The sequence below is a fragment of the Osmerus mordax genome, chromosome 9 (assembly GCF_038355195.1).
Source record: "Osmerus mordax isolate fOsmMor3 chromosome 9, fOsmMor3.pri, whole genome shotgun sequence".
In the NCBI taxonomy this organism is placed as follows: domain Eukaryota; kingdom Metazoa; phylum Chordata; class Actinopteri; order Osmeriformes; family Osmeridae; genus Osmerus; species Osmerus mordax.
This window is the reverse complement of record NC_090058.1, coordinates 16,741,842-16,766,130: the sequence shown is the minus strand read 5'-3', so window position 1 is coordinate 16,766,130 and position 24,289 is coordinate 16,741,842. Positions and strand designations below refer to the sequence as shown.

At 51.1% G+C, this 24,289-nt stretch overlaps 2 protein-coding genes across 5 annotated transcripts; one reads left to right on the top strand and one right to left on the bottom strand.

The window, feature by feature from the left end:
* Positions 1-672: 672 nt before the first annotated feature.
* Positions 673-4,171, bottom strand: ptgr2 (prostaglandin reductase 2). Its single transcript, XM_067243965.1, has 8 exons — positions 3,800-4,171; positions 3,539-3,657; positions 3,054-3,245; positions 2,562-2,732; positions 2,251-2,460; positions 1,941-2,150; positions 1,315-1,354; positions 673-1,210 (listed from the first exon to the last, which is right to left on the bottom strand). The coding sequence occupies exons 1-8, from the start codon at positions 3,837-3,839 to the stop codon at positions 1,146-1,148; spliced, it is 1,047 nt and encodes a 348-aa protein (XP_067100066.1). The 5' UTR covers positions 3,840-4,171; the 3' UTR covers positions 673-1,145.
* mideasb (mitotic deacetylase associated SANT domain protein b) lies at positions 4,064-23,017 on the top strand. 4 transcript variants are annotated; one of them, XM_067243961.1, is made up of 13 exons: positions 4,064-4,356; positions 8,392-10,329; positions 12,322-12,624; positions 13,097-13,442; positions 13,850-13,916; positions 15,216-15,358; positions 15,634-15,737; positions 16,527-16,602; positions 17,281-17,369; positions 17,841-17,984; positions 18,158-18,283; positions 19,657-19,829; positions 21,090-23,017. In XM_067243961.1, the coding sequence occupies exons 2-13, from the start codon at positions 8,725-8,727 to the stop codon at positions 21,316-21,318; spliced, it is 3,405 nt and encodes a 1,134-aa protein (XP_067100062.1). In that variant the 5' UTR covers positions 4,064-4,356; positions 8,392-8,724; the 3' UTR covers positions 21,319-23,017. The 4 variants fall into 4 exon arrangements, with proteins under 4 accessions (XP_067100062.1, XP_067100063.1, XP_067100061.1 ...); XM_067243962.1 differs by lacking the exon at positions 4,064-4,356 and adding an exon at positions 4,790-4,807; XM_067243960.1 differs by lacking the exon at positions 4,064-4,356 and adding an exon at positions 5,858-6,135.
* The last annotated feature ends 1,272 nt before the right edge of the window (positions 23,018-24,289 follow it).

Below are 24,289 nucleotides of genomic sequence, written 5' to 3'. Positions count from 1 at the left end.
AGTCCCTTGGCGCTAGCATTTCGTGCCCCCCCCCCTGTCCGCATGCTGACCTTTTGCATTCCTCCTAACTCCAGAAGTTACATTCCCCAGAAGATGGTTCACTTTTCACAGACTTAGAAACATCTTGGTGCATAAGTTCATCAATATCTGTTTGAAGCATTGATTACATTTGGAATATATGTTCAGCATTGTCATTTACACATTTTGTATATCTGAGGTATTGATTGTCTTTTATTCAACAGAGACATAGAACATATGAAATAGCAGCATAGATTAATTCTTCCACAGCAGCTTTGCTCCTCACCGGAGTGAGGGTCAAGTTAAAAACGTCCTATTTGGTAATGCCTCTCAAGCAATGTCCACTAGGGGGAGATATGACATTTGACAGATCTTTTGGTTAACATTTTACCCATGGGTAACTATAGTGCCGATTGCGTAATAATGTGTCAACAATGTTCATTGTTCTGATAGTTCGAGTGTTCTATCCATGTGACCTCAATGTCGATGTCACAAACAGAATCTAAATCCAGGGTTCCTGCTTTAATAGGAATGCTGGGTGAAATCATGGTCATTGTCATTAAGCTGTATGTTCCCCAACAGTTAAATAGATTGAATGTTAAATGGTTTTACACTTGCATTAACTGCTTCAGATGACAACTCAATCAAACAAACCACTTTTGGGATTTTATTAATGGTTTATAGTGCTGTGAAATAAATTGTTGATTAAAGTGCCATTTGGTTGTGTTTTTATTGTGTTACTATTGTCCATGTTACCTTTCACTGCTAAGGTAGATATTACTGTTGTACTGTTCAGTCTGTTGGTTAGGACAATGATAAGAACAAAGTTACTTCCACATTGCAGTGAAATACATTTGAATTCATGGAAATACACAGACACAATGGTGGCTACGGTTACGTGGCGAGGCTGCCCAGCTTCCAGCACCTGCGGCTCTATTCAGGTCCAGTTCGTAGGGGAAGAAGGGTGTAGGTTATTGTCACTGTATGACCGGTATCCTAGAGAGATGTGTCCTGATAGCAGTGGGCTGTATCAGCGTATACGGTGTTATCGTCAAGTGAGCAGGTGTGTTTCCAAAGGCCTCAGGACAGAACCAGTTAACCGTTGGTTCTGTTTCTGGGGCTTGTCCTCAGGCAGATACTTTGACGATTTGTTTGCCGATGTTTCCCCCGGTCATCATGGAGCAAAACGCCACTGGTAGGAGAACAAAAGCAGTGGGATTCTGACTATCTGATTCTGGAACATTCACTGCAACTGTGGATTTCACTTCAGTTATTGATGAAACTAATGACACTTACCGCCCATGTTTTCAATGCCGTTCATCACCGTTTCCAACACCTGACAGATAGACACCACATGATTTACTCTACATACGATTTAGCATGAGTACTGATCATGTTTGGATTCTGGGCAAGAAACAAACCATAAATGTATGTCCAGTATTTAATAACTCCAATTAAATGTATTTCACTACAGAATTTAAATGCAACAGAACCTTAAGGGTAAACAGTCTCCTACACACTACCAAGCCGCCAGTGACAACTCACGCCTGGTTTACACTTAGCATATTGTTTCAGAATGCGCATAACTTTTCACCGCCTCCCTATGTACGACTGCGTTAGATCCATCCCTTTTCAAAATGGGCGTTGGGGGCGTTTACCGCACCATAATACACACATAAAAGTTGAGAAAAGCTCAACTTTTGAGTCCGTGCGGATGCACACGACCAAGCAAAACACAGATGCTTCCTAACTCCTGCACAGCAGCCTATCAGTATGAATCCCAAACATTTGGAGCACGCCCACCCCCTGAAGACAACCGTAAAAATACACGACAGTGTCAACCAGCCGTTATTAAACACAGCAATACGTAACACACACTTCCTGTCTCTTATACACGCAGGGCTTGCTAACCCTCGCCATACCTTGACTTGTCCGGTCCGGACCCAGTCGCTGAGCTGCAGGATGCCAGCCTCGTGCTTCTCCATGTAGTTGAGCACCATGAAGCGCTCTCTCGCGATGTTCTTGGAGCGTAGGGCCTCCTGGGTCGCCTCGCTCAGGGGTGGAGGGTAGGGTACGTCCTTGTTGTACTGGGAGATCTGCCCACACAGGATCACATGGCCTCCCTCGTTCATCTGAGGGTACACGACAGCGTTTCATAAGTATAATCATATTTCCGCACTCGTTCCATGGCTTTGTCTCGTGGGCTTTAGTGAGGCCACGGAAAACGCTCACCTGCGCTATGACGGCATCACTGATGGGGCCGCCCACGTTGTCGAAATAAACGTCCACACCGTTGGGACAGCACTCCCTCAGCTTGGAGGGTATGTCTCCCCGGCGGTAGTTCAGAGCTGAGGAGAAGCCCAGCTCCTCCACCAGGGCTCGGCACTTCTCATCAGACCCACAGATCCCCACTACCCGCACGCATCCGTCCAGGCGGCCAATCTGGGGAGGGGACACGGCGACGATAGCCCCTCATCACACTGACACAATGCAACATTAGCACCGATTCACACATGTGCTGTCTTACCTCCACCATCTCTTACCTGGCCAGATATTGACCCACAAGCCCCTGCAGCTCCACTGACCACCATGGTCTGATTGGCGCCCTTGATCACATTACCCTTTTCTCTGATACCCAGTAAGGCGGTGAGGCCGGGCATGCCCACTGTACCCAGGAAGTAGGATGAATGCCCATCCACCAATTGTGGGTCTACCTGCAACACAGAATTACTAAGTAGAACTAAGTAGACCATTTTCTATGTGAATACAACTTTATTAACAATCTTCAGACAGCTTTTTTTCCTTGCACCTTTATTAGTCATATTCTATCTTATTAACTGTGAAGTCATAACTGTATTAATTATATTCTGACAGTGCAAGGGACATGGGTTAAAGCAGGGCCTGGACTTGAACCATCTACCTGCCTATCGGTTTTTTCTCCAACATCAGTTTTGATGAACTAACCAGCGCCATGATTTATCCGGGAACAGGGCTGCACAGGGCCGTATGGGACTGGGGTTATGAGAAAATTGTACCTTCTGTAGGAGACCTCCTTTGACAATATCTTGAGTCTGCCAACGACAGTTGAACGAGGTGACCATGTCGCCCGGAGAGAGACCAGGGTAGCGACTGGACTCCACCATCGCCACACCTCCGCCGTCCACGCACTCGGATAGCTCCCACGGCGTCAAGTACTTCGCTCCCGTATCTTCGTTCATGCGGCATCGCTATTTTGGAGACAAACAGTGTCATATTAGGGATTATAATCAGAAAAACAAAACGCACTAAACAAGATGTGTTCAGATCACATGCTGCGAGTGCGAAATGACACGGACTGAGGTCATTCGCCCAGGCTCTGAGCTGAGATTTGTAAAGGCTGATCCTAGCTACATCTCGGTCAAAAAATAAGTGTCGCCCAATGAGATTGTTTCTATAGGCCTACTTGTTAGTATTTCCTTAATTGAGTTAGCTGCTGTAAATATTTTCAGTTTAGAAAAGTTTCTTAACAGATTTCAATCACCATGTAGGGGTCGACAGAGAGAAACAGCGTCCGAATCAGGACCTCTCCCTCCTTCAAGTCTAGGGGTATGCTCTGATTTTCCATGCGAAAATTCTCAGGAACCGGGACCCCATTTGACCCTGCAGCACGTGAAACACATATACGAGTCATTGTCGTGCACTTTATGCACTGTGCACATCAGCTAAAACATCCCGCTAGCTCGAAATTACCCGAATTAGCCAGCAATTCAGAAACAAAGTTATATGCAAACTATCAACATACCAGGTCGAGAGTCCAGCAGTATTCTCTGAACGTTCAACATTCTATAATTGTCAAATGGCTTACGAGTGTTGACTGGTAGGTCCTAATAGATCGTGGCATAGATAGATATCGACCTGACAAAATGCGATCCTGTATGCTGCTCACTGGATTTGGTTGTGCATTGTCTTGGAGTATACTTCTCTGACTAGCGGCTCGCCATCTAGCGATAGTACACAATGCTACACCCATTAGCCCACTCATGCCATTATTCCAGTCTTTGCCAGAACAGAAATGGAACGCGGCCCTTCTCGCCCTATCATCCGTCTGACGTGAACGCGCAATTACTCAACCAGTGATCGTTCGTCGATCCAAAATATTGTTCAACAAAGATTATGGACAATCGAATGCGAATGAGTTGCATTGCAACCGTTTTACAGCTTCAGAGTGCACTGTGATGACAAGGCAAGTTTCGGCTAGGTCAAAAGAGGAAGTGACGATTGGAGAAACAAGAAAAAAAAAAAAAAGTTTCAGTCTTTTTACAGAACAAGAGAATATTACAGCCCCGGCGACGACACAAGGTAAATTGGTTATAATTCACTTTATTGCACAGGCTATTCATGACTACGTCATGCTATGTTCTGATATATCTCAATTGTATCCATGTGTGGTGGGGTGTCTGAACATGTTGAGCTCAGTCTTACTCGGTATGTAGATTGTGCTATATAGTCTATATAAACATAGTTTATTGTCGTATTTCACTCCAATCGTTGAGGGCCATTAGGTGCAGTGCCACTGCGAGGAATCGAAACCGTCGTTCTTTGAATTCCTATGCATTCTGTGATTGCATGCGCATACTTGTCGAGCGACCGTTGATTTATCGATGGAACGAGAATTAGGGTGGAAATATAGGGTGGAAGTTCTATTACTTTGTATCTCTTGCACAAGCTGCGCCTAGATCGTCTACAATGTAGCATTCGCGAAGGCAACAGTTGCAGCGCAACTTACATTTCTGTTCGCCGCTGCTGTTAAGTAAGTAAGTAAGACTTTATTTATATAGCACTTTTCATACAAGAATTGCAGCTCAAAGTGCTTAAATAACTTTCAAGTGTATCTGTTTTAAAAGAAGCATTGTAGAAGCTTTGAAGATTGTAGCCCAACGTGTTAGAATTGAAAAGCATATAGGTCTTTGAGGCGAGTGATGTCTCCTGCGCTCTCTTTCTCTCATGGCATACAAGTGAACTGTATGTGTGAATGTTTTCAGTCTTTGCAGGTTATTTTAAGGTACACGAGAGATGGAGCACATACTGCCTCACAGAGACATATTGGTGCTAGCCAGCATGTTATGGCAGTGTCTCCTTTCTTGCACGCATATGCTTGGTCATCATTGCAAACATCACTCTGCCTTGATGCTGGCACAGTCTCTTAAGATAAAGTGCTTGCACGCTAAACCCATACCCCATAGGCCTACTGTATATATCCTTAACATTATGATACAGTTGCATTGTAGGTGGATAGCCTATGTCATGGGATCTACTTTTTGGTGACTCACTAGGCGTTATCAGTGTCACTGGTTTGTGTGGTTTCTGTAGGGGAAAGTAGTCCTTAAACTGTCGTGAAGAGACCCAATCCTGGCCCCTTATAACCACATTACCCGGACACCAAAGAATGACTCTTGTGCGTTTATAACACACGTATTTGTCATTCCTGTTCAGCCTTATGCCTCGACGTTTATCTACAAACTTGGCTATGTGTGCTCGCAGTTACAGTAGTCGAGACGCCTATGTTGTTTTAATCTTTTAACGAAGCTAAAGGTTATATTCAAGAGGCCCCTGTCAATGCTTTAAGCCTTTCACCGTCAACGCTTCAACCGTGTGTGTACCACTGGCGGAATTTCCCGCATGGACCGTGAGTTTGCCCCGTAAATTACAGCGCCCCACATGTAAGAGGAAAGCCTTATATGGTCAGGGAAGTAGGTGTGGCGAACGAACCAGAGAGGATCACAAGACGAGCTGAAAGAGAATGTGTTGTTCGATTCAGAAAGGGAAAAAGGCCGCATAGTCAATGTGTGCATCTATACTTGCGCAATCGTAGTGCAATAATGTGCAACCTATTAGTGCAACGCTGTTGCGTCTAGATTTGTGCAGGATAGTTCTTCGTTTGCGATTGGATAGCAGCTCATTTCTACAGATCCAGCCGACCCCTTGACTTGGAAAAAATAATGGTGAGGTCAGCGTAGAATGAGTCAACCTAGGAAATGTATGCAGTCATCACCACTCTATTGCACAGTGGGTGCGTGGACACAGGAACCGTTTCTCAGGTAACGATCGCGGGAGCAGCGCAGGAACACGACTGGAATGGTGAGCACTCGAATTGAGTTGTCTTCAACGCATCAGACAAGCTATTGTCATGCATTATTGCAACCAGTAAACAAAGTTTAACGCTACCCACAACAAATACTCTTATGCTTTGCATTTAAGTCGTTACTCTATTATTCGGTAGCTTATATGTTTGTCATGCCACAGTTACTTGCTACACAGTTCTACCCGGAAAGTGAAATAGGAGTCTGAGTTGTGACGTAGGCTACGTAGGCTATTATTATTGACAACTCGAGTAGGTCGGTCCACAGTATTAATGCGAGTAACTGCCTTGGTCGTGAGGCTCATGCTCTTAGATATAGGCTGCATTGTTGCCTCACTTTGTTGCAATGTGGCGTGGAATTAGTGACTGGATAATCCCTCGACTTCAACAAAGGACTTCTCGTAAATAGCGCTGAGCTGGCTGGCCGCGGGAGACAGAGGGGGGTACAGGAAGGGTTCTAGGACGCGCGGCTTGTTATTTTTTTCGCTTTTTTCTGTCTGTGTGGAAAATTTCACATTCATTTAACCGACCTCGCATTCACTACTGTGCCCTATCAGTGCACGGTGTTTAAAAATAAGAAACCGCAAGGGATTAGGCAGTTATCCAACGGTTGACGTTACAAGCCTATTTGGCGCGTTACCTTGTTTATTGGGTTAAAACCAGGGCTTGTGTAACGACGATAATGTAACTGGTGCGTCATTATCCTCACCTTATATAGCCTACAGTGCTGCTGTGGGTGTCAGACACGTTGATATTGTGTTATGATGCACAATTTCCGTATTGCACAAAGCAGCTTTTTGTAAACAACTCCGGCCCGCTGCCATAGGCTGTTCAGTAAACAGAGCTGTGCTTCTTGCGTATACCAGTGTTATTACAGAGGCGCCTAGCTGTCCAAGAATTTGATAGGGCCTCTGCTCATGAAATTGAGGAGTGGCTGATTTGACATGTCACCCAAAGTCCTTGCTGATTACAATAGCTGAACTGATTAGGAATCACGCAGATGTAGACATGCACGCTGTCCGCTTTCCCTGCTTGGCCCCGGCTAGCCCGTCTTCCTGTGTTACCCCCTCACCTTCCAGGCAAGTTCCCCAGCACAGCCCCACGGCAGGCAATGAACAGCTGCAGCCTTCTATTTTAAGGAGTGTGTGTTTGCGTGCGCGCGCGCGTGTGTGTCAGTGTGTGTTTACTAAGTAAGCGGGCTGCTAGACCTGAAAAGTTATGGTGACCGTTACTTACAAACCGTCCTACACCATAATTATTTTGTCATTTGGCGTAGATCAAGTAACATCTGCAAGACGACATTGACATCATATTCCCCGGAGCGCACATTATGATTAACACACGTTACCGTGGCAACGGAAGTCATTCGACCAGGAAAATACTTGTAGTTGATACTTCTGAGACAGAGGACCCGAATTGTCCTTTCCACGTTTCATATTGTGTAAGATGATGATTCAGCACACAGACTATTGGTCTATTTGCCCTTGTATAATGAAGATAACCCGATGCTCACCGAAGCTTTGTTTTTCTTTCCTGTGAGAGGCAAAGCCGATCGCTGAAAGAGCAAGCATGGCGCCTTTTAACCTGTCATGTATGGGAAACAATGGCATGCTGGTTCAGGGGGTAGAAGTCAATAGATCTACTGGGTTAGAAAAACAGCTGTACGGCTGTATTTGAGCTCCGATATGGAGCGTTTGCGCGTGTCAGACAGAGAATCTTAACGATAGAGAATGAGAAAGAGAGGGAGAGCGAAAGAGATGGCCTCCCTACCCCAGATCCCCCTCTGTGTGATGTCACCATGAGAAGTAGAGAGATGAGGAATCAAGACTTGCTGGCAGTTGTCATGTGATCACCTCTTCGATCCAACATATCATCAATTAGCCCAGCAGGAGAGCTGCTGAATGCTTGTGTGCTCGCCTATATATGTCCTTATCCCTGTGTCATGTGAGCTTAGGTAATAGTGACACAGCTTAGCTCCCCACCCACCCCCTCTGTTCTCTTGGCCTTACCTTTCACTGCAGGTTCTTTGTGAAAAAGACCCACAGCAGGTTTTTCACATTGTTGAGGCAGGCCCGACAATGAGACCCCCCTAGGGGACCCCTCTGACCGTGACCAGTCTGACCCCAATCTCTGTTCTCTCTCTCTCTCTCTCTCTCTCTCTCTCTCTACTTCCCTTTTTCTGCCCCCGTCTCCCTCCCTCTGTCCTCCCTTCTCTCTCCCCCCGTCTGTCTGTCTCTCTCTCCTGTCTTCTGCAGGGTGTCGCCCATGAGTGAGCAGCACACAGACACCCACACAGCCGACACCAGGTCAGCGCCGGCCAGCACCTGAGTAGGTCAGGAAGCGAGGAGGAGGACAGGAAGGAAGAACATCCCAGCGCTTTGACCTCCTGGTCTCCAGCCGGGGGCCCTTTGGTTGTGAGAGACGGTCGACGGCATTCTCTACCCCGCAAGTAGAAGGTTGCAAGCAGGGGGATACTTTGGATAAGTGCTAGGGAGGCTAGTTTGGCTGAGGGGTTTGGTGCTAACCTAGTACCGCCTCGGCTGTAGCAACCCTCTTGCCCCCCTCGACCACCAGCCCCTGGGTCCTTCATGCGCGTCATGAGTTTACCGCCCCAGCCGAAAGCAAACCCCAAGAGAACAGGCAAGCGCATCTCTTTCTTCAACGAGCAAGGAGCAGCCATGAAGGAGACATCATCCCAGCTCCCGGAAGGTTCCTACTATGCCCTGGCCGCCCCGGCCTCCGAGGCAGCGCCCAGCGAGGCTGCCAGCACCGTGTCCTCCAACCCTGAGGCTCCGCACATGTACCTCAACTCTGTGATCTTCAGCCCAGAGAAAGGGGACCAGAACCGGGGACACTACCAGCAGACGCTGCCCATGAAATGGGCCCACCAGGAGCCCTCGCCGCAGAGCCAGCAGCAGCAACAGAGGGCTGGCAACTGGTCCCAGGGTGTCACCATGGCCAACTGGGGCCAGAACTTTGCTCCCTACCTCGGAGGGGTGGGCGACGCCAGGACCCAGGCGTCCTTTGCCAAGCAGGGCCGCGAGGGGCCGGCCCTGCAGCCACAGCCCCAACCCCCCAGCAGGGCCCCAGAGAAGCAGCAGCTGGTGGCCAACCCTACTGGTGAGGCCTACAGGGAGGTAACCAAGGCCCATGGGCTGGACTGGGACCCGCAGAACCAGCCCCAACACCAGGCTCCTCAGCAGCCCCAGGCCCAGGTACAGGCCTACCAGCAGCCCCTCAAACCGGGGGCGCTGAACGCCCCCCAGCATAGCGTGCAGAGCCCCGGAGGAACCTCGGTCCTCCAGCCCTTCCAGTTAGCCTTTGGTCAGCCCAAGCGGAACCTCACAGGGTACTACCAGGCCTTCCAGGGCAGCAGAGCTCTGCCCAACCTGAACTATGGTGGCCAGCCACAGGCCCAGGCCAAGCCCCAGCCTCAGCCCCAACCTCAGTCCCAGCCTCAGCCCCAGCCTCAGCCCCAGCCTCAGCCCCAGCCCCAGCATATGCAGAAGAAGGAGCAGATGCAGGAGCAGATCCAGCGGCAGCAGATCCTCCAGCAGCAGATCCAGCAGCAGCAGCAGCAGCATCACATCCAGCAGCAGCAGATGCTGCAGCACCAACAGCACGTGCAGCAACAGCAAATACAACAACAGCTACAACAGCAGCAACAAAAGCAACAACAACAACAGCAGCAGCAACAACAGCAAATCCAACAGCAACTGGCACTATGTGGGATGTACTATAGCAGTCAAAGCTCTCACCCCCACGCCCAACCTCTTCCCCAGCCCCAGCCTCCTGTCGTCGTGCACTCCCAGGAGCCTCCAGCTCCAGCCCTCCCCACAGTCCAGGAGCCGGCCCCTCCAACCCTCCCCTCGGACCCCCAGCCGGCCTCAGACGCCCAGCCTCACCAGCCCCAGGCCCAGCCTCGCAGGTCCAGAAGGCTGTCCAAGGAAGGGGGGGCTCCGTCTGGGGAGAACCCCTTCCTCCTCCCATCTGAGCAGCCGGAGCTTGGCTCCCAGAATGGGGGGGGCCCAGAGGCGGCGCAAGGGCCCCCCAGGACGGAGGAGGTCCAGGCCGCTCCTACGGGTGTCATCCAGAGCACACGCAGGAAACGGAGGGTCTCGCAGGAGGTCAACCTGGAGACCCTGGCCCAGAAGGCCTCTGAGATGGAATCCTTGCCCTCCCATGGGCTCAAGGTAAGGTTCTGCTGTGTTGTTATGGACACATCAACGCTATCTTGTTTCTTGCACAAACTTCTCACTCTTTCTACTAACTGATTCATGTACCCTTAGTATAGTTAGTCCACATATTTAAATTTTAGGTATATGTTTATTGTATGCACCTTCCTGCCAAAGCAAATTCCTTGTCTGTGCAAACTTTCATGGCGAATAAATCCCTTTCTGATTCTGATTCTGATGACATTAATCAAAAAACACATTAAATCATATATATATATATATATGTTCAGTTCCCATTACTATTCAGACCTTTACTATAACCCGAGGAGTTCTTTTACATCAATACATCCATTTTGTGTGAGCCATCCCACGGTGGCAGGGTGATTTTGGCTTCTCAGAGCAGGAACAGAGCAACCTGTCGCTTGCATCTGCCAGGGCCGAGGCTGCCAGAATCAGTGTTGTTTCAGATTAACACTCTGCAGAGAGATATACGCAATTAACACACACACCACCAACATGCAGGCTTCATAAACAGAACCCCCCCCCCAAGAGTTTTCCCTATTGTTTCCATAGTCCTTAAGAGATTTCCTGTCATGGGCAACACTGTCCCAGGCTACAACAAAGGTGTGGGGGGTTAGGTAGGGGGATAACCGCTGACTCATTACCCAGCCTGGTGGTTGGTTTGTATTTGAGTAACAGCGAACGTCTGGTCGCTGGAGCATGACTGCAGCATGTTACTGTGTTCTGTCTCCTGGCCGGCTCCACCAGTGTATAGACGCTGCTTGCACCTCCCCCACCCTCACCGCAGCCCCCGATACTCCATCCTGGAGGTGGAGCCCCCGATGGCACCCTGCCCCCACCTCTGTGCAGGGGAGCGGATGGGATAGTGCTGGTGGGGGTGGGGGGGTGGGGGGGGGGGGTAGCCTGGGGCCCTAACCTGCCTGCTCAGCAGAATGGCACGTCACTGCCCTGCTCTGGGGCTAGGGATGAGGCTGGGGCTGGGGATGAGGCTGGGGCTGGAGGGGGGGCTGGGGATGAGGCTGGGGCTGGAGGGGGAGCTGGGGGATATGGCTAGCTCTGGGCTAGAGGCTGGGGGTTGGGCACGGGGCACGGCGCTGGAATCTGACTTGAGCTAACTGGGGCTGAAGCTTGGGCTAGAGGCTGTGTATGAGGCTGTGTACGAGGCTGGGGCAGTTCTTTTTTTTAACAAGGAATAGAGAACAGGCTAGGCTAGAAGGCCACAATAAACTCCTAATATGGGCCTCTGACAGTCATGGTGTACCGTACAGTACCTGTAACTGACTCATAATGTGTCTTCAGAACAGTGAAAGCTACATCTTGACAGTTGGATACCTCAGGTGGCTGAAACTGAAACAAAGTGCTCTTTTATGATCTATGATTAGAGTTCATTAAATCACATTCTCAGACACTTATCTCATATTATAGCACATATCTGTGCAAATGCTCCAAAATAGAAAATACATGTAAGGTTTTGTTAGCTACTGTATATGGTATACAGCCGATCCACAATCTGATGTGTCAAACTTTGTGTGTGTCTGTGTATGATCCATGTGTGTGTCTAATCCCTGTGTTTGTGTGTGTGTCTGGTGCCTGTGTGTGTGTTTGTGTCTGGTACGTGTGTGTGTGTGTGTGGTACCTGTGCATGTGTGTGTCTGGTACCTGTGTGTGACTGGTACCTGTGTGTGTGTGTGTCTGTATGTGTGTGTGTCTGGTACCTGTGTGTGTGTGTGTGTGTGTGTGTGTGTGTGTGTGTGTGTGTGTGTGTGTGTGTGTGAGGGAGTCAGATGGCTGAGCGGTGAGGGAGTCGGGCTAGTAATCTGAAGGTTGCCAGTTCGATTCCCAGCCGTGCAAAATGACATTGTGTCCTTGGGCAAGGCACTTCACCCTACTTGCTTCCGGGGGAATGTCCCTGTACTTACTGTAAGTGGCTCTGGATAAGAGCGTCTGCTAAATGACTAAATGTAATGTAAATGTGTGTGCCCTCCCCAGGACCCCCACCGACCGTGGAGCCCCTCCAGAGCTGGTTCAGGCCCAGACCGGGTCATGGGTCCTGGGGACGGTCTGACCGGCAAGCGTCCTCGTGACGACAGCCTGCTGCCTCTGGTCATCCCGGTGTCGGTGCCGGTACGGAGGCAGGAGCCGTCCTCCCCGGACCGGGAGCGGGCTGCGCTGTCCTCCAGCTGGCCCCTCCGTCACGGATTCCTGGACTCTGGGCTCTCGGACCACAAACCCTCCGTCATCGTCACACGGCGCCGCTCGCTCAGGAACTCCCTGTCGGAGAGCTCAGGACAGGTGGGCCGTGTCCTAACGTGTGTGTTCTAGAACTCCATCGAGGGGTCAGGGGGCTCTGTCCTGAAGTGTGTGTGTGTGTGTGTTCTAGAACCCCACATAGTTGATTGGGTTCATGTCCCTCTCCCCCTGCTCTCGGGATTATAATCCCACTGAAACTCCTGGTAATCCTCTCCTTTCCAACCTTCCCTCCCTGTCCCCGCTCTTATCCTGCACCACACTCTCCTTGGGCAGCCCCCCAATAGTACCCCCACCCCCCCATGCCCTCATTCTAACTCAGATGAGGCAGATTAGCAGGCTTAAGCCTTCCTATGGATGAAGGGATGAATTTGGGGGGAGGGGGTGTGGCATGGATAACTATCGAGGTTTAAGGTCAAAATGTTAACAGGACACTCTCTTTCTCTCTCTCTATCTCCCGCTTTCTTTCTTTCTCTCTCCCTCTCTCTCCCTCGGTCTCTCTCTCGCACGGTCGCAGAATGGCGGGATGGAGGGAGACAAAGACGATGACGGCAAATCCGCCAAGTCCAAACGGCGGCCCCGCCCCGAGCCCCTGTTCATCCCGCCCCCGAAACCCGGCACCTTCATCGCCCCGCCCGTCTACTCCAGTATCACGCCCTACCAGAGCCACCTGCGCTCCCCCGTCCGCCTGGTGGACAACCCCCTGGCCATGCCGCCCTACACCCCCCCGCCCATCCTCAGCCCCGTCCGCGAGGGCTCCGGCCTCTATTTCTCCACCTTCCTCTCCTCCGCCGCCGCCAGCGCCCAGGGTCTGCCTCCGCCCGCCACGCCAAAGTCGGCCTCGCGCAGCCTGCTGCGCTCCAGTGAGTCCGGATCTCTCTCTCTTTCTGCCTCTCTCTTTCTCTGCCTCTCCGTCTCTGGCCGCCTCTCTCCACCTCTGTCTTTCTCTCTCTCGTTCTCTCTCTCTGTCTGTTTCTCTTCTTTGTTTCCTTCTGTCCCCTGCCTATACCTCCGTCTCTCATTCTCTCTTTCTCACTCTCCGCCTCTCTCATTCGTACTCTTTCACTTCTCAATTTTTTTCTCGAATTCTGTCGCTGTCCCTCACTGGGATTTCAGGCTGTTTCAACTGTAATAATACTGTCAGCAGTAAAGTGTATCTTAGGAAACAGCAACATAAATTTTTTACCTGCAGCTTTGGTATTTTACCTTGAATGGAGCTGCTGTATGTATGATGATTGTAAGATGTTGTTTGGTTGTACTGTAACTTTAGACAGCTGTGACATCACTCCTCCAGTCCTGTCTGCTATAGGCGAGGCCACTCCAGTCAGCATCGAGCCGTAAGTACCTCACCCACCGAGAACTACACTCACCCCCAGAACTCCCCTCACCCTCAGAACTCCCCTCACCCACAGAGCGATCCTCTCTATGCCAGTACTACCGCTACCCTGCCAACCTCTTCCTTAGAAACAGCTAATGACACGTAGCATCTGGGCGTTCTGTTTGGGCTGCCAACCAGTCCACGATAGATCCTCCTTTAATTAATGTTGGAGCAGAACAGACCTTGGGCCGAGCTTGCAGAGAATCTGGCCAACACACAGCGCTTGTGTGCCATTCCTCAGTGATAGAGGGACTTATTGATGCAGGCTGAGGAGAGGCATGAATGGACTGAAAGAGTCTTCTGCCCCAGCTAGTGTATGCAGGGTGGGGGGACTCTGTTTTTAAATGACAAAAGTGGGAGGGGGATCAGGATGCATTGTGGGAGCTGTTCCCTGACTGGTACCAGCTGCTCAGCAGTTAACTGAGGACATGCAGACTGCAGATAGGGGCTGTAAATCAGCCTGCCAGATGAGCACAGAGTCCTCCCAAACTATGCAGTCCTGTTTCCAAACCAGACAGACAGACAAACCAGAGATCCAGCCAGCCAGACAAACCAGAGTTCCAGCCAAACCAGCCATCCACTCAGCCAGTTAACCAGCCAGCCAAACCAGCCAGCCAGCCAAACCAGCCATCCATCCAGCCAGCCAGCCATACCAGCCAGTCAGCCAGAAAAAAGGTGACAGACAAACCAGCCAGACAAACCAGCCAGCCAGTCAGCCAGCTAACCAGCCAGACAGGCAGACAAACCAGCCAGACAAACAAACCAACCATCCAGTCAGCCAGCCAGCCAGACAAACCAGCCAACAAGCTAACCAGCCACTCAGCCAAACCAGCAAGACAAACCAAGCAAGACCGACCAGCCAGCCAGCAAGCTGGTCTCAGGTTACATCTTCCTTTCTCAGGTTGGGAGGGCTAAGCCGTCAGGCGTGCACACACATTCAGCAGCAGAGCACACACACTGCAGGTCTGTCAGTGTGACCTCAGCATCACCAGTCTGAAGCATCTCTCACACTGCTGAGCTGCAGCCAGGGTCAGAGTGACTCAGAGTTTTTAATTTCCGGACGCATTCAGCTGCCCCAGAAATCTCCCAGGAAGTTGCCTCAGTGTCACTTTTCCCACCTCCCCGTCCTATAACAAAAACACCATATAGATAAATATATTTTTTAAATTACTTTAAACAATTCAGTTGAAGTTATTTAGCCAGCGCCTTCATCGAGTGTGCAGTTGTTGAGCGGCGGGCATCTTGTTTGGGTCCCCAGGCGTATCAACATCGGCGTGCGCTACCAGGCGGAGGTGCCGGAGCTGCGGCAGGGGCAGGGGGCCCAGCACGACCCCCACCTGGCAGAGCTGCTCTGGGCCCCGCTGGGAGAGGCCCTGGCCAGGCCCGCCTTCCAGGAGAAAGGTACCAGGCACCAGCACACACACGCACACACACGTGTGCACACACCCAGTGAGACAAATGCACATACGGACACACACACACACACACACACACTGCCAACCACACCCTGTATGTGTTTGGGCACAATACAGGAATACCTTTAAGTGAGTAATCCATTACCCATGAAAGGTAAGTCATTATTCTTGTTCACTCTCTCTTCCCATCCTTTCTTTTGTCTCTCTTCCCCCCTTTCCCTCTCCTCTCCCCCCCCTTCCCCTCCCCCCCTCTCTTTCTAGTGGATGACCTCATGCATCTAGCCTGCTCTAGTGCCCTGTGTGGAGGGGGAACCAATCAGGAGCTGGCACTGCACTGCCTGTACGAGTGCAAGGGTGACATCATGGTGAGCAAGGCAGGCTGGGTGTTCAGGTGGAACAGGGGAGGGGAGGGGGGGGGGGGGATAGGTGTGATCCATGACCCTTTAATATGACCAGCAGAAACTGAGGCCATGGTGACTGACGTTACATGTCATGACCGGACAACCACAACCACACACACATCCACACCAATGGTGCCTGTTAAGAGGGCCATCTGTCATATTTAAAGACACACACGCACACACCGGAGCCTGTCAAAGAACCAGGGCTTGATTTGAGTGATGCTACTCAGCATAGCCGACGGCTGTGACCAGGCATTAGGCCCTCCTGAGACGGCTTCCTGCCTGCCTTGGGCTGTTAGCTTCCTGCCGGCCTTGGGCAGTTAGCTTCCTAGCGGGGTCATCTTGTGTTGTTGTTCAGTAGATCTGCTCAGACGTCCTGTTGGCAGAGGACAGATCCAGTGAGGGCCCGCGGGCCAGATCCAGAGCTCCCACGGAGGGCTATATGGAGACTGTTTCAGGCCCTAGCGACCAGCGCTTGTTCGTGTTGTCAAGGAGACGGAGAGGGCCTGTCAGCGTGCCCACTCTGTGCAGAGCTGAGCCTCACCGCTCTGCTGCTCCCTGCAGGATTCAACCCTGGGATTTCCAATATGCTGAGATACTGTTGCGCAGTCTCTTTTATTTAATCGAGTAGTTAAATTGTTTTCAATCCTTTCGATTTTTAATGCGTCGGAATATTGGATGTTTCTCGGTTGATTGGATTTCCATCACAGGTGAATATCTGTTTTGATACAGACTGTGTTTCTGCTCCTACAGGGAGCGCTGGCTTTAATGCTGCTGAAGAACCCAGTCTTCCCCAAGGCTCACCGCCTAGCTGGTTATCACTACTCTGGTAGGAACGCTCTCTATCTACATCTCTCTCTCTCGCTTTTTCTCTCTTTCTATTTCTCTCCCTCTCCCTGGTTTCTCTTTCTATTTATCTCGTCTGTCTTTCTCTGGTCAATCTCTCTCTCTCTCTTTCTCTTTCTCTCTCTCTGTCCATGCCTAGCTACAGATCCCTTCTCAGTCCTACACAGTGCCAGCTGTAGTGGGAGTTAGGAGGGTGGTGGAGGAGGCGGAGGCCAGTGTGTGTGTGTGTGTGTGTGTGTGTGTGTGTGTGTGTGTGTGTGTGTGTGTGTGCGATTCAGTGAGTGTGGCGTAGCTGCAGAGGGCTGACTGTGTGTTTGTAGGGTCTGCTGTGGGGGGTGAAGGGAGAGGGAGGGAGGGGGCAGGGGGCAAGGGGCTAGTAACGTGTGGTTAATCCCAGAAGACAGGAGAGCCATTGTTTACCCAGCCGCATGCGGGTCCTAGCTGTCTGCAGCGCGTGCGTGCGTGCGCGCGCGCGTGCGTGAGCATAGTAGGGGGAGCAAGTCCACGGTGGATCAGTTGTCCACCCGCAGACAAGCAGACATTCGCAGTCATCCTCTAGCGACTGCCTTTTAACCCTCCCCCCCTCTTCCGTCTCCCTGTCTGTACCTCTCTCTCTCTCCCTCTCTCTCCGCCTCCCTCCCCCCCTCCTCCTCCCCCTCAGGGTCAGACAGCTGGACTGCTGCGGAGAGGCGCTGCTTTAACAAAGGCATCGCGGCCTACAAGAAGGACTTCTTCATGGTGCAGAAGCTGGTACGTGCGCATGTCCTGCCTGGGTGGACAGGCTTCCTGGCCTCTACGCAACCGGAGACCCATGACGCGTTTTGTGTGTGCGTGCAGGGTTTCCCGCTCCAGAAATAGTTAGCTAAGGTGGTAGGGTGGGGTTGGGGGGGGGGGGGGGGGGGGGGTAGAGAAGGGAGACTGGCGTTGGTCACGGTTTGGAATGGAAGGGAGAAAACAGGACGTTCTATTTGTTTTATTTTTTTACTACCTAGTTATGGCGGCGGGCGTGTGCTTAGGCGGCCGCCTTAACTGCAAAGTGGAAACCCTGGTGTGTGTGTCTGTGTGTTCTTGTGTGTATCTTGGCTGTGCGTGTGTATCTGCGTCCATGCGTTCCTCTGTATGTTTGCTCTCATATATGTGTCTGTGCGCATGTGCTCTCGTATGTGCGTGTGTTCTCGTGTGTGTGTGTGTGTGTGTGTGTGTGTGTGTGTATCTCCCCAGGTGAGCACCAAGACAGTGGCCCAGTGTGTGGAATTCTACTACACTTACAAGAAGCATGTTAAGATGGGCCGTAACGGAGTCCTGCTGTACGGAGAGGCAGAACCTCCGGAGACCAGGACCACCGACGAGGAGATGGACCACAAGGTGAGCTTACTGAGCCTCGGGTGCTGCGCTCTCGTTCACCCTGCTAAATCACCCACAGAACGCACACGCACGCCCACACACGCACACACGCACCTATGTGCGCTCGCACTCACACACACGCTGGCCAGCATCGGCTGGCTTCCGGAGAGTAATCGTCTTCGCTCCACCAACAGAGCTCTCACAGACTGGACTCTCGGAAGGAGGAAGAGGACAACAGGAAGTGGGAGGGATCAGCTGACAGGAAGCCGTGCGGCAGCAGCCCAGGGAGGATAACACAGACCTTGCAGGCCAGTGACAACGTAAGTTAGACACGATGAGGGTGTGCGACGCCAGGAAGTAGTAGTGTTCCGTGTCTGACGGCATCTGCTAGACCAGGGGTGTCAAACTCTGGCCCGCGGGACAAATCTGGTGTGATTATATTTGGCCCGCGAGATAATATCACATTTCTATTTCAGCTGACCCGCCGGTAACGCAGTGGTGTCAGGCCCAGCAAGGCCTTCTCTGCTGGCCTAAACACTATCAGAATCACACTATCAGAATCACTGACTTATGTTTTAATCGATACTTTTTCAAATGCACGGCCCGCCACTGCGGTAACGCATACTACTACAAATCCCAGAATGCTCTGCTAGTGCCTTGGTGCGTCGAGACCCGCAAGCATCCCCTCTGTTTTCATTCATTCGCAACCTCATGCTACCAGTCACCTCGGGCAGATGTCAGGCACACCTCCCCAAAAATGGCCTAATGGAAGGTGGAAACAGGAGCTTTGTAGACAGGCGGGAGACAGAATATCTGTTCACGACCGTAAAGGACAGACCTGTTTGTCTTGTTTGCGGAGCCAGCGTGGCTGTAACGAAAGAATATAACATAAGAAAACACTATGAAACGAAACACCACGACAAGGACCTGGACATGAAGCAAAAGCGCCAGAAGGTAGCAGAGATAAAAATACGTTTGGTTTCACGACAGACTATGTCCACAAAGGCCACATCAAGAAGTAAAGCTGCTGTAAAGGCTAGCTTTATTGTGGCAGCTGCAGAGATCGCTAAATGAGCCTGACCCTTTACTTCAATAAATATGAAATCTGGCCCGCGACTTTGTCCCAGTTTTGAATTTTGGCCCACTGTGTATCTGAGTTTGACACCCCTGTGCTAGACTGTAAAATAGAGACAATATGTCGACGTGAATGTGGCACTTCTGTTCTTAGAAAGTCAGCCATGCCGGCCCTGGTTGAAAACACAAGCCTTGTCAGACCAGCTGTGGTAGCTCAGCTCTCTGCAGGAGAAGCGGGAAGCGTCTCAGCTCTGCTGCCCCCTAGTGGCTCCTGGCCCACTTGCGTTAGCGGTGGTTGCGTAACTTCAGGGTAGTGTCAGCAAACAATGACTCAGAAGACCTGTGGCCTGGTTCCATGTTCTTCACATGTGAGCTGTAGGGCAAGGCTCTCCAGAGTGGGGTGTCTAGTCTTCCTGTCTCTCTGCTCTTACTTATTAATATAATCCCTTTGACTTTGAACTTTCTGCTGTTTTACTGATGATAGTGTGTCTGAATTAATCTAATCAGAGGTGTGTGTGTTTTTATCCTTTTGTGTGTATTTGCCTGTGTGTGTGTGTGTGTGTGCGTGCATGCATGTGCGTATATATGCATGTGTTTATCGATGTGTGTGTGGGTGCAGGCCGGCGCAGTGCTGGTGCTGAAGGGCCAGGAGGACGTGAGGAGGGATCAGCCTTCGTCTCGTGCCGGCCATCCTCATCCTCCTCCCTCCAAACCGCGGGCCGCTGCTGCAGCCAAGCCCCCACCCAACCCCACGGGCCAGGAGGGGGAGTTCCCCTGCAAGAAGTGTGGCAGGTCGGTCTCTCTTGGTCCTTCCACACCTTCTAGTCTCTCCACGCCTCCTAGTCTCCTAGTCTCTCCACACCTCTGAGTCTCTCCTAGTCTCTCCACACCTCCTAGTCTCCTAGTCTCTCCACACCTCTGAGTCTCTCCTAGTCTCTCCACACCTCCTAGTCTCCTAGTCTCTCCACACCTCTGTCTCTCCTAGTCTCTCCACACCTCTGAGTTTCTCCTAGTCTCTCCACACCTCTGAGTCTCTCCTAGTCTCTCCACACCTCTGAGTCTCTCCTAGTCTCTCCACACCTCTGAGTCTCCTAGTCTCTCCTCACCTCTGAGTCTCCTAGTCTCTCCTCACCTCTGAGTCTCCTAGTCTCTCCTCACCTCTGAGTCTCTCCTAGTCTCTCCACGCCTCTGAGTCTCACACCTCTGAGTCTCTCCTAGTCTCTCCACACCTCTGAGTCTCTCCTAGTCTCTCCACACCTCTGAGTCTCCTAGTCTCTCCTCACCTCTGAGTCTCTTCACCCCTGCACACAGGCAGACTCAGGCTTCTGTTTTCCTCATATCTTACATCCTGGTTTACGCATAATATTAAATCGTTGATATTTGTTTGTGTCAACGTGACGACGAGGATGGTGCAAATTCTGACCTTCATTTGAAGGGGTTTTGCATAATAGTTCTAAATGTAATTCTAACTGGGTGTGTATATTTTGTTTTGACGATATTGGTTCTCAGTTGACTTTAGCAATGCACAGATCTACGACAGCATGAGGGTTTAACGTGAGTGTGTGTGTGTGTGTGTGTGTGTGTAAAGTCGATATAGATGGTGTGAAGTGTGTTCTGTGGTATTGGAACAGGAAGGTATCCAGCAGCTCTTGTCAAGCTCCAGCTGACTGACTGAGTAGCTCACCCATGGCAACAGCAGTCCTGTTTTTATCAACTGTCTCCTAGCAACTGAGAGTGCACACATGCCATGCAGTGCCGTGCCCAGTGACTGTGTACATAATACAAGCACGCCTCTCCACCATCCCAGAGGGGTGCAATGACACCTTATGACCCTGAAATTAGTGTTATCACAGAACCAATTATCCTCCCGTTAATTCCAGCAGTGACAAGAAACAACAGTGAACGACCACCGTGCGACCCTGCGTGACTTTTGACCTTTACCCAACTACCCTCCGTTAATCCCAGCAGAAACAGTGAACGACCCTGGGGCCGTGCGACCCTGTGTGACCTCTGACCTTTACCTTCCCCCCCACCCCCCCCCCCCCCTTCCAGAGTGTTCTTCAAGGTGAAGAGCCGCAGCGCCCACATGAAGAGCCACGCGGAGCAGGAGAAGAAGGCGGCCGCGCTGCGCCAGAAGGAGGCCGAGGAGCGGGCGGCGGCCGAGGCGGCGGCCCTGCTGGCCGCGCGGCACAACGGAGCGCTACCGGGGGCCGCGGGTGACAGCACCAACGACGACTCATCCGAGGACGATGAGGACAGGAACGACGCGGACTGGCACTGAGAACACGGGGGGAGACGGGAGACTAGCGCCCTCTCCTGGCACCCCCCGCGGACCTGTCGCCTCGCGGTGTCCTTGATTGGCATGGACAGCCACTTCTAGGATAGCAGTGCTATCTATACGAGTTGGCCTGCGTTGACCTTTACTGGTGCCAGGATAAACTCAGTCAGCATGGCCGCTGGTTCATTTCTGTCCGCACCTACAAATCCTCCACAGTGACCCCCAGCCCTCCTCCCGTCGTCCCGGCTGCCCACTGCCTTGCACCTGCTGCAGCCAGGCTGTGTAGCTGCTCACCTAGCCCTAGCTGCACACCCGGAACTCAGCTGTTCAGTAGTGGGCGGAACAGAAAGTTCTAGATCGAGCTGAAGGTCTTTCTGGGAATCCTCTCTCCAGACACATATCACTCATCAACAGGCAATGGCGTTGGGAGTTGATCCTGCATGGAGGTCCTGGACATTACGGAAGGATAGCTAGCTAGCTAGCGTCTTGGTTCATCGGGGACGTTGTCACTTTCGCGCTGACAACGTTGGGCGAACAAAGGCACACACCTCCAAGAAACATCCACGGAGTTATGTGATTGGCCAATATCGAATGAAAGGATTATTTTTTTTATTTACTCTGAAAAACCGCAAAAAGTTGACTCCTGTTTTTGCCAGGTGCAACTCTGGTCTCTCTGACACTCAGGTTCACCGAGACTTCCTGGTACACCACCGGTATCCAGGAAGTCAACAGCGAGGCTCTTCCTCGACAACACAGTGGACTGAACCTGAGTCTGTTTGTAAAACTGCTTAACATTTTCTGTGTAACAGGACGTCCCCTGCACGCATTCAGGGACCGGTTTACTCCCGTGTATGTGTGAGAGGAGTGTTGTACGCGGATCTGGGTGTGTGTGTGTTTCTATTACGTTCTCCTAATTTGCTTGTGAAGCTATCAGGGGATATGTCTGTCTCACAGACACAGGGCTATGTGCTACAACAGCCATGACACTGCTCTGATACAAGGGCCTCCTCCACACACAGTGGCTCCTCCTACTTCTCCTGCCTGCCCCAACCCGGCCCCTCCCACACAGACAGGCCCCTCCCACTTCAGCTTGAGCTCCTCCCCCTCAGCACTATCAGCCGCTCAGCTCGTCAGGTCGTGTTAGACTGTCTGGGATTCCTCCAGTGAGACACAGTGCATCCAGCCACAGTCATTCACACCCATGAACAAACTGTCCTACAGTCTACTGCTGATGCTACTGTCTTGGTTTCCTTGGTACCTGTAGAGAAACACACAGAGAGCCCACTATGGTGTGGTGCGTGTGTGTGAACACTTTCCTCTGCCTGTTGTCCCTTTATCATGCAAGGCTACCAGAAGCTTGCTCTGTGACACGTCTACCAAACCGAAAGTTCCGTACTTTGGGTTCGATCCTCGTGAATCCCTGCTCCCCCTCTCCGGATCTCTGGCTCTCCTGTTCTCACTGTCGCTGCCTTCGGTGTTACCATGCTATCTTTAAATGACAATCAATTTTACAAAGGTCTTTTTTTTATATTCAAGAAATTGCTGTTACATTTTGCCTGTATCTATCAAATAGTCATTGTTGTATTGTGAATATTGCTGTTGTTGTTGTTGTTGTTGTTGTTTTTATTATTATTAAGGATATCGGGATGTGCTGTTGTTACTTGTACAACACATTATTATTATTACAGTTATTTTATTATCATTTGTGGCGCTGATTTGTTGTTGAGCTCTGTTTTTGATTCGTCTGTGGGCGTCACTAGGCGGAACACACCGGACCCTCGCTGCCTGTGTTTAAACTGTGAGGTTCTAGAACTAGCTCCATGAAAACAGCCGTAAGAAGGAAAAAAAAGACGGAATTTGACAGTAACGTATGTGCAATAGAACACCCTGGTCCCTCCTGCCCCCTTCTGACCCCCACCCCAGCATAGAACACCCTGGTTCATACTGCCCCCCCTAATCCCCATCATAGAACACCCTGGTCCCTACTGCCCCACCCTAATCCCCAGGATAGAACACCCTGGTCCCTATTGCCCCCCACCCCAACCTAGAACACCCGGGTTCCTATTTCCCCCCCTAATCCCCAGCATAGAACACCCTGGTCCCTATTGCCCCCCCTAATCCCCAGTATAGAACACCCTGGTCCCTACTGCCCCCCCTAATCCCCAATATAGAACACCCTGGTCCCTACTGCCCCCCCTAATCCCCAGGATAGGACACCCTGGTCCCTACTGCCCCCCCTAATCCCCAGGATAGGACACCCTGGTCCCTACTGCCCCCTTCTGACCCCCACCCCAACCTAAAACCCCCTGGTCCCTACTGCCCCCCACCCCGACGCTACCCTAAAGCCATACGCCTCCTCAGTGTGTCTAAGATTTCTCTCCTGCTAAATATGGGATGGCAACATTGAGACTGTCTGTTGATACTGGGGGGGAGCTGTTCTGACAGCCTTTATCTTTGCATATCTCTCTTTAACCCCCTGGCCGAACGCCCTGCTATGTCGCCATGGCAACAGGCAGGCCCAAGACTGTCAGCTATGATGTGGAGCTTGGGAACTGCTTAAGGGGGAACGTCTCCACAGACCCCCCTGCTCAATCTGGGTCTATGCACAGTGTGTGTGTGTATGTGCGATACAGGTGTGTGTTTGTGTGAGAGTGTGTGTGTCAGATGCAGGCGTGTGTGTGTGTGTGTCAGATACAGGCGTGTGTGTGTGTCTGATACAAGTGTGTGTGTGTGTGTCTGACACGGGTGTGTGTGTGTTTGCAAGAGTGCTTTTGAGGTGAAATATCACTCTGAAAATCAGCCATTTGATATAAAGAAGTTTTCCTGACTGTTCACTTTTACTATCTTAATTTATGTCTCCTTAAATGACTCGTTCCTTTTCGCTCCTGGGGCATTTGTTTAGAAATGGTTTTCCTACTGTTAAACAGAACTGTGGATGAAATGGAGGGCACGAGCACCAAGCTGTAAACTTTCT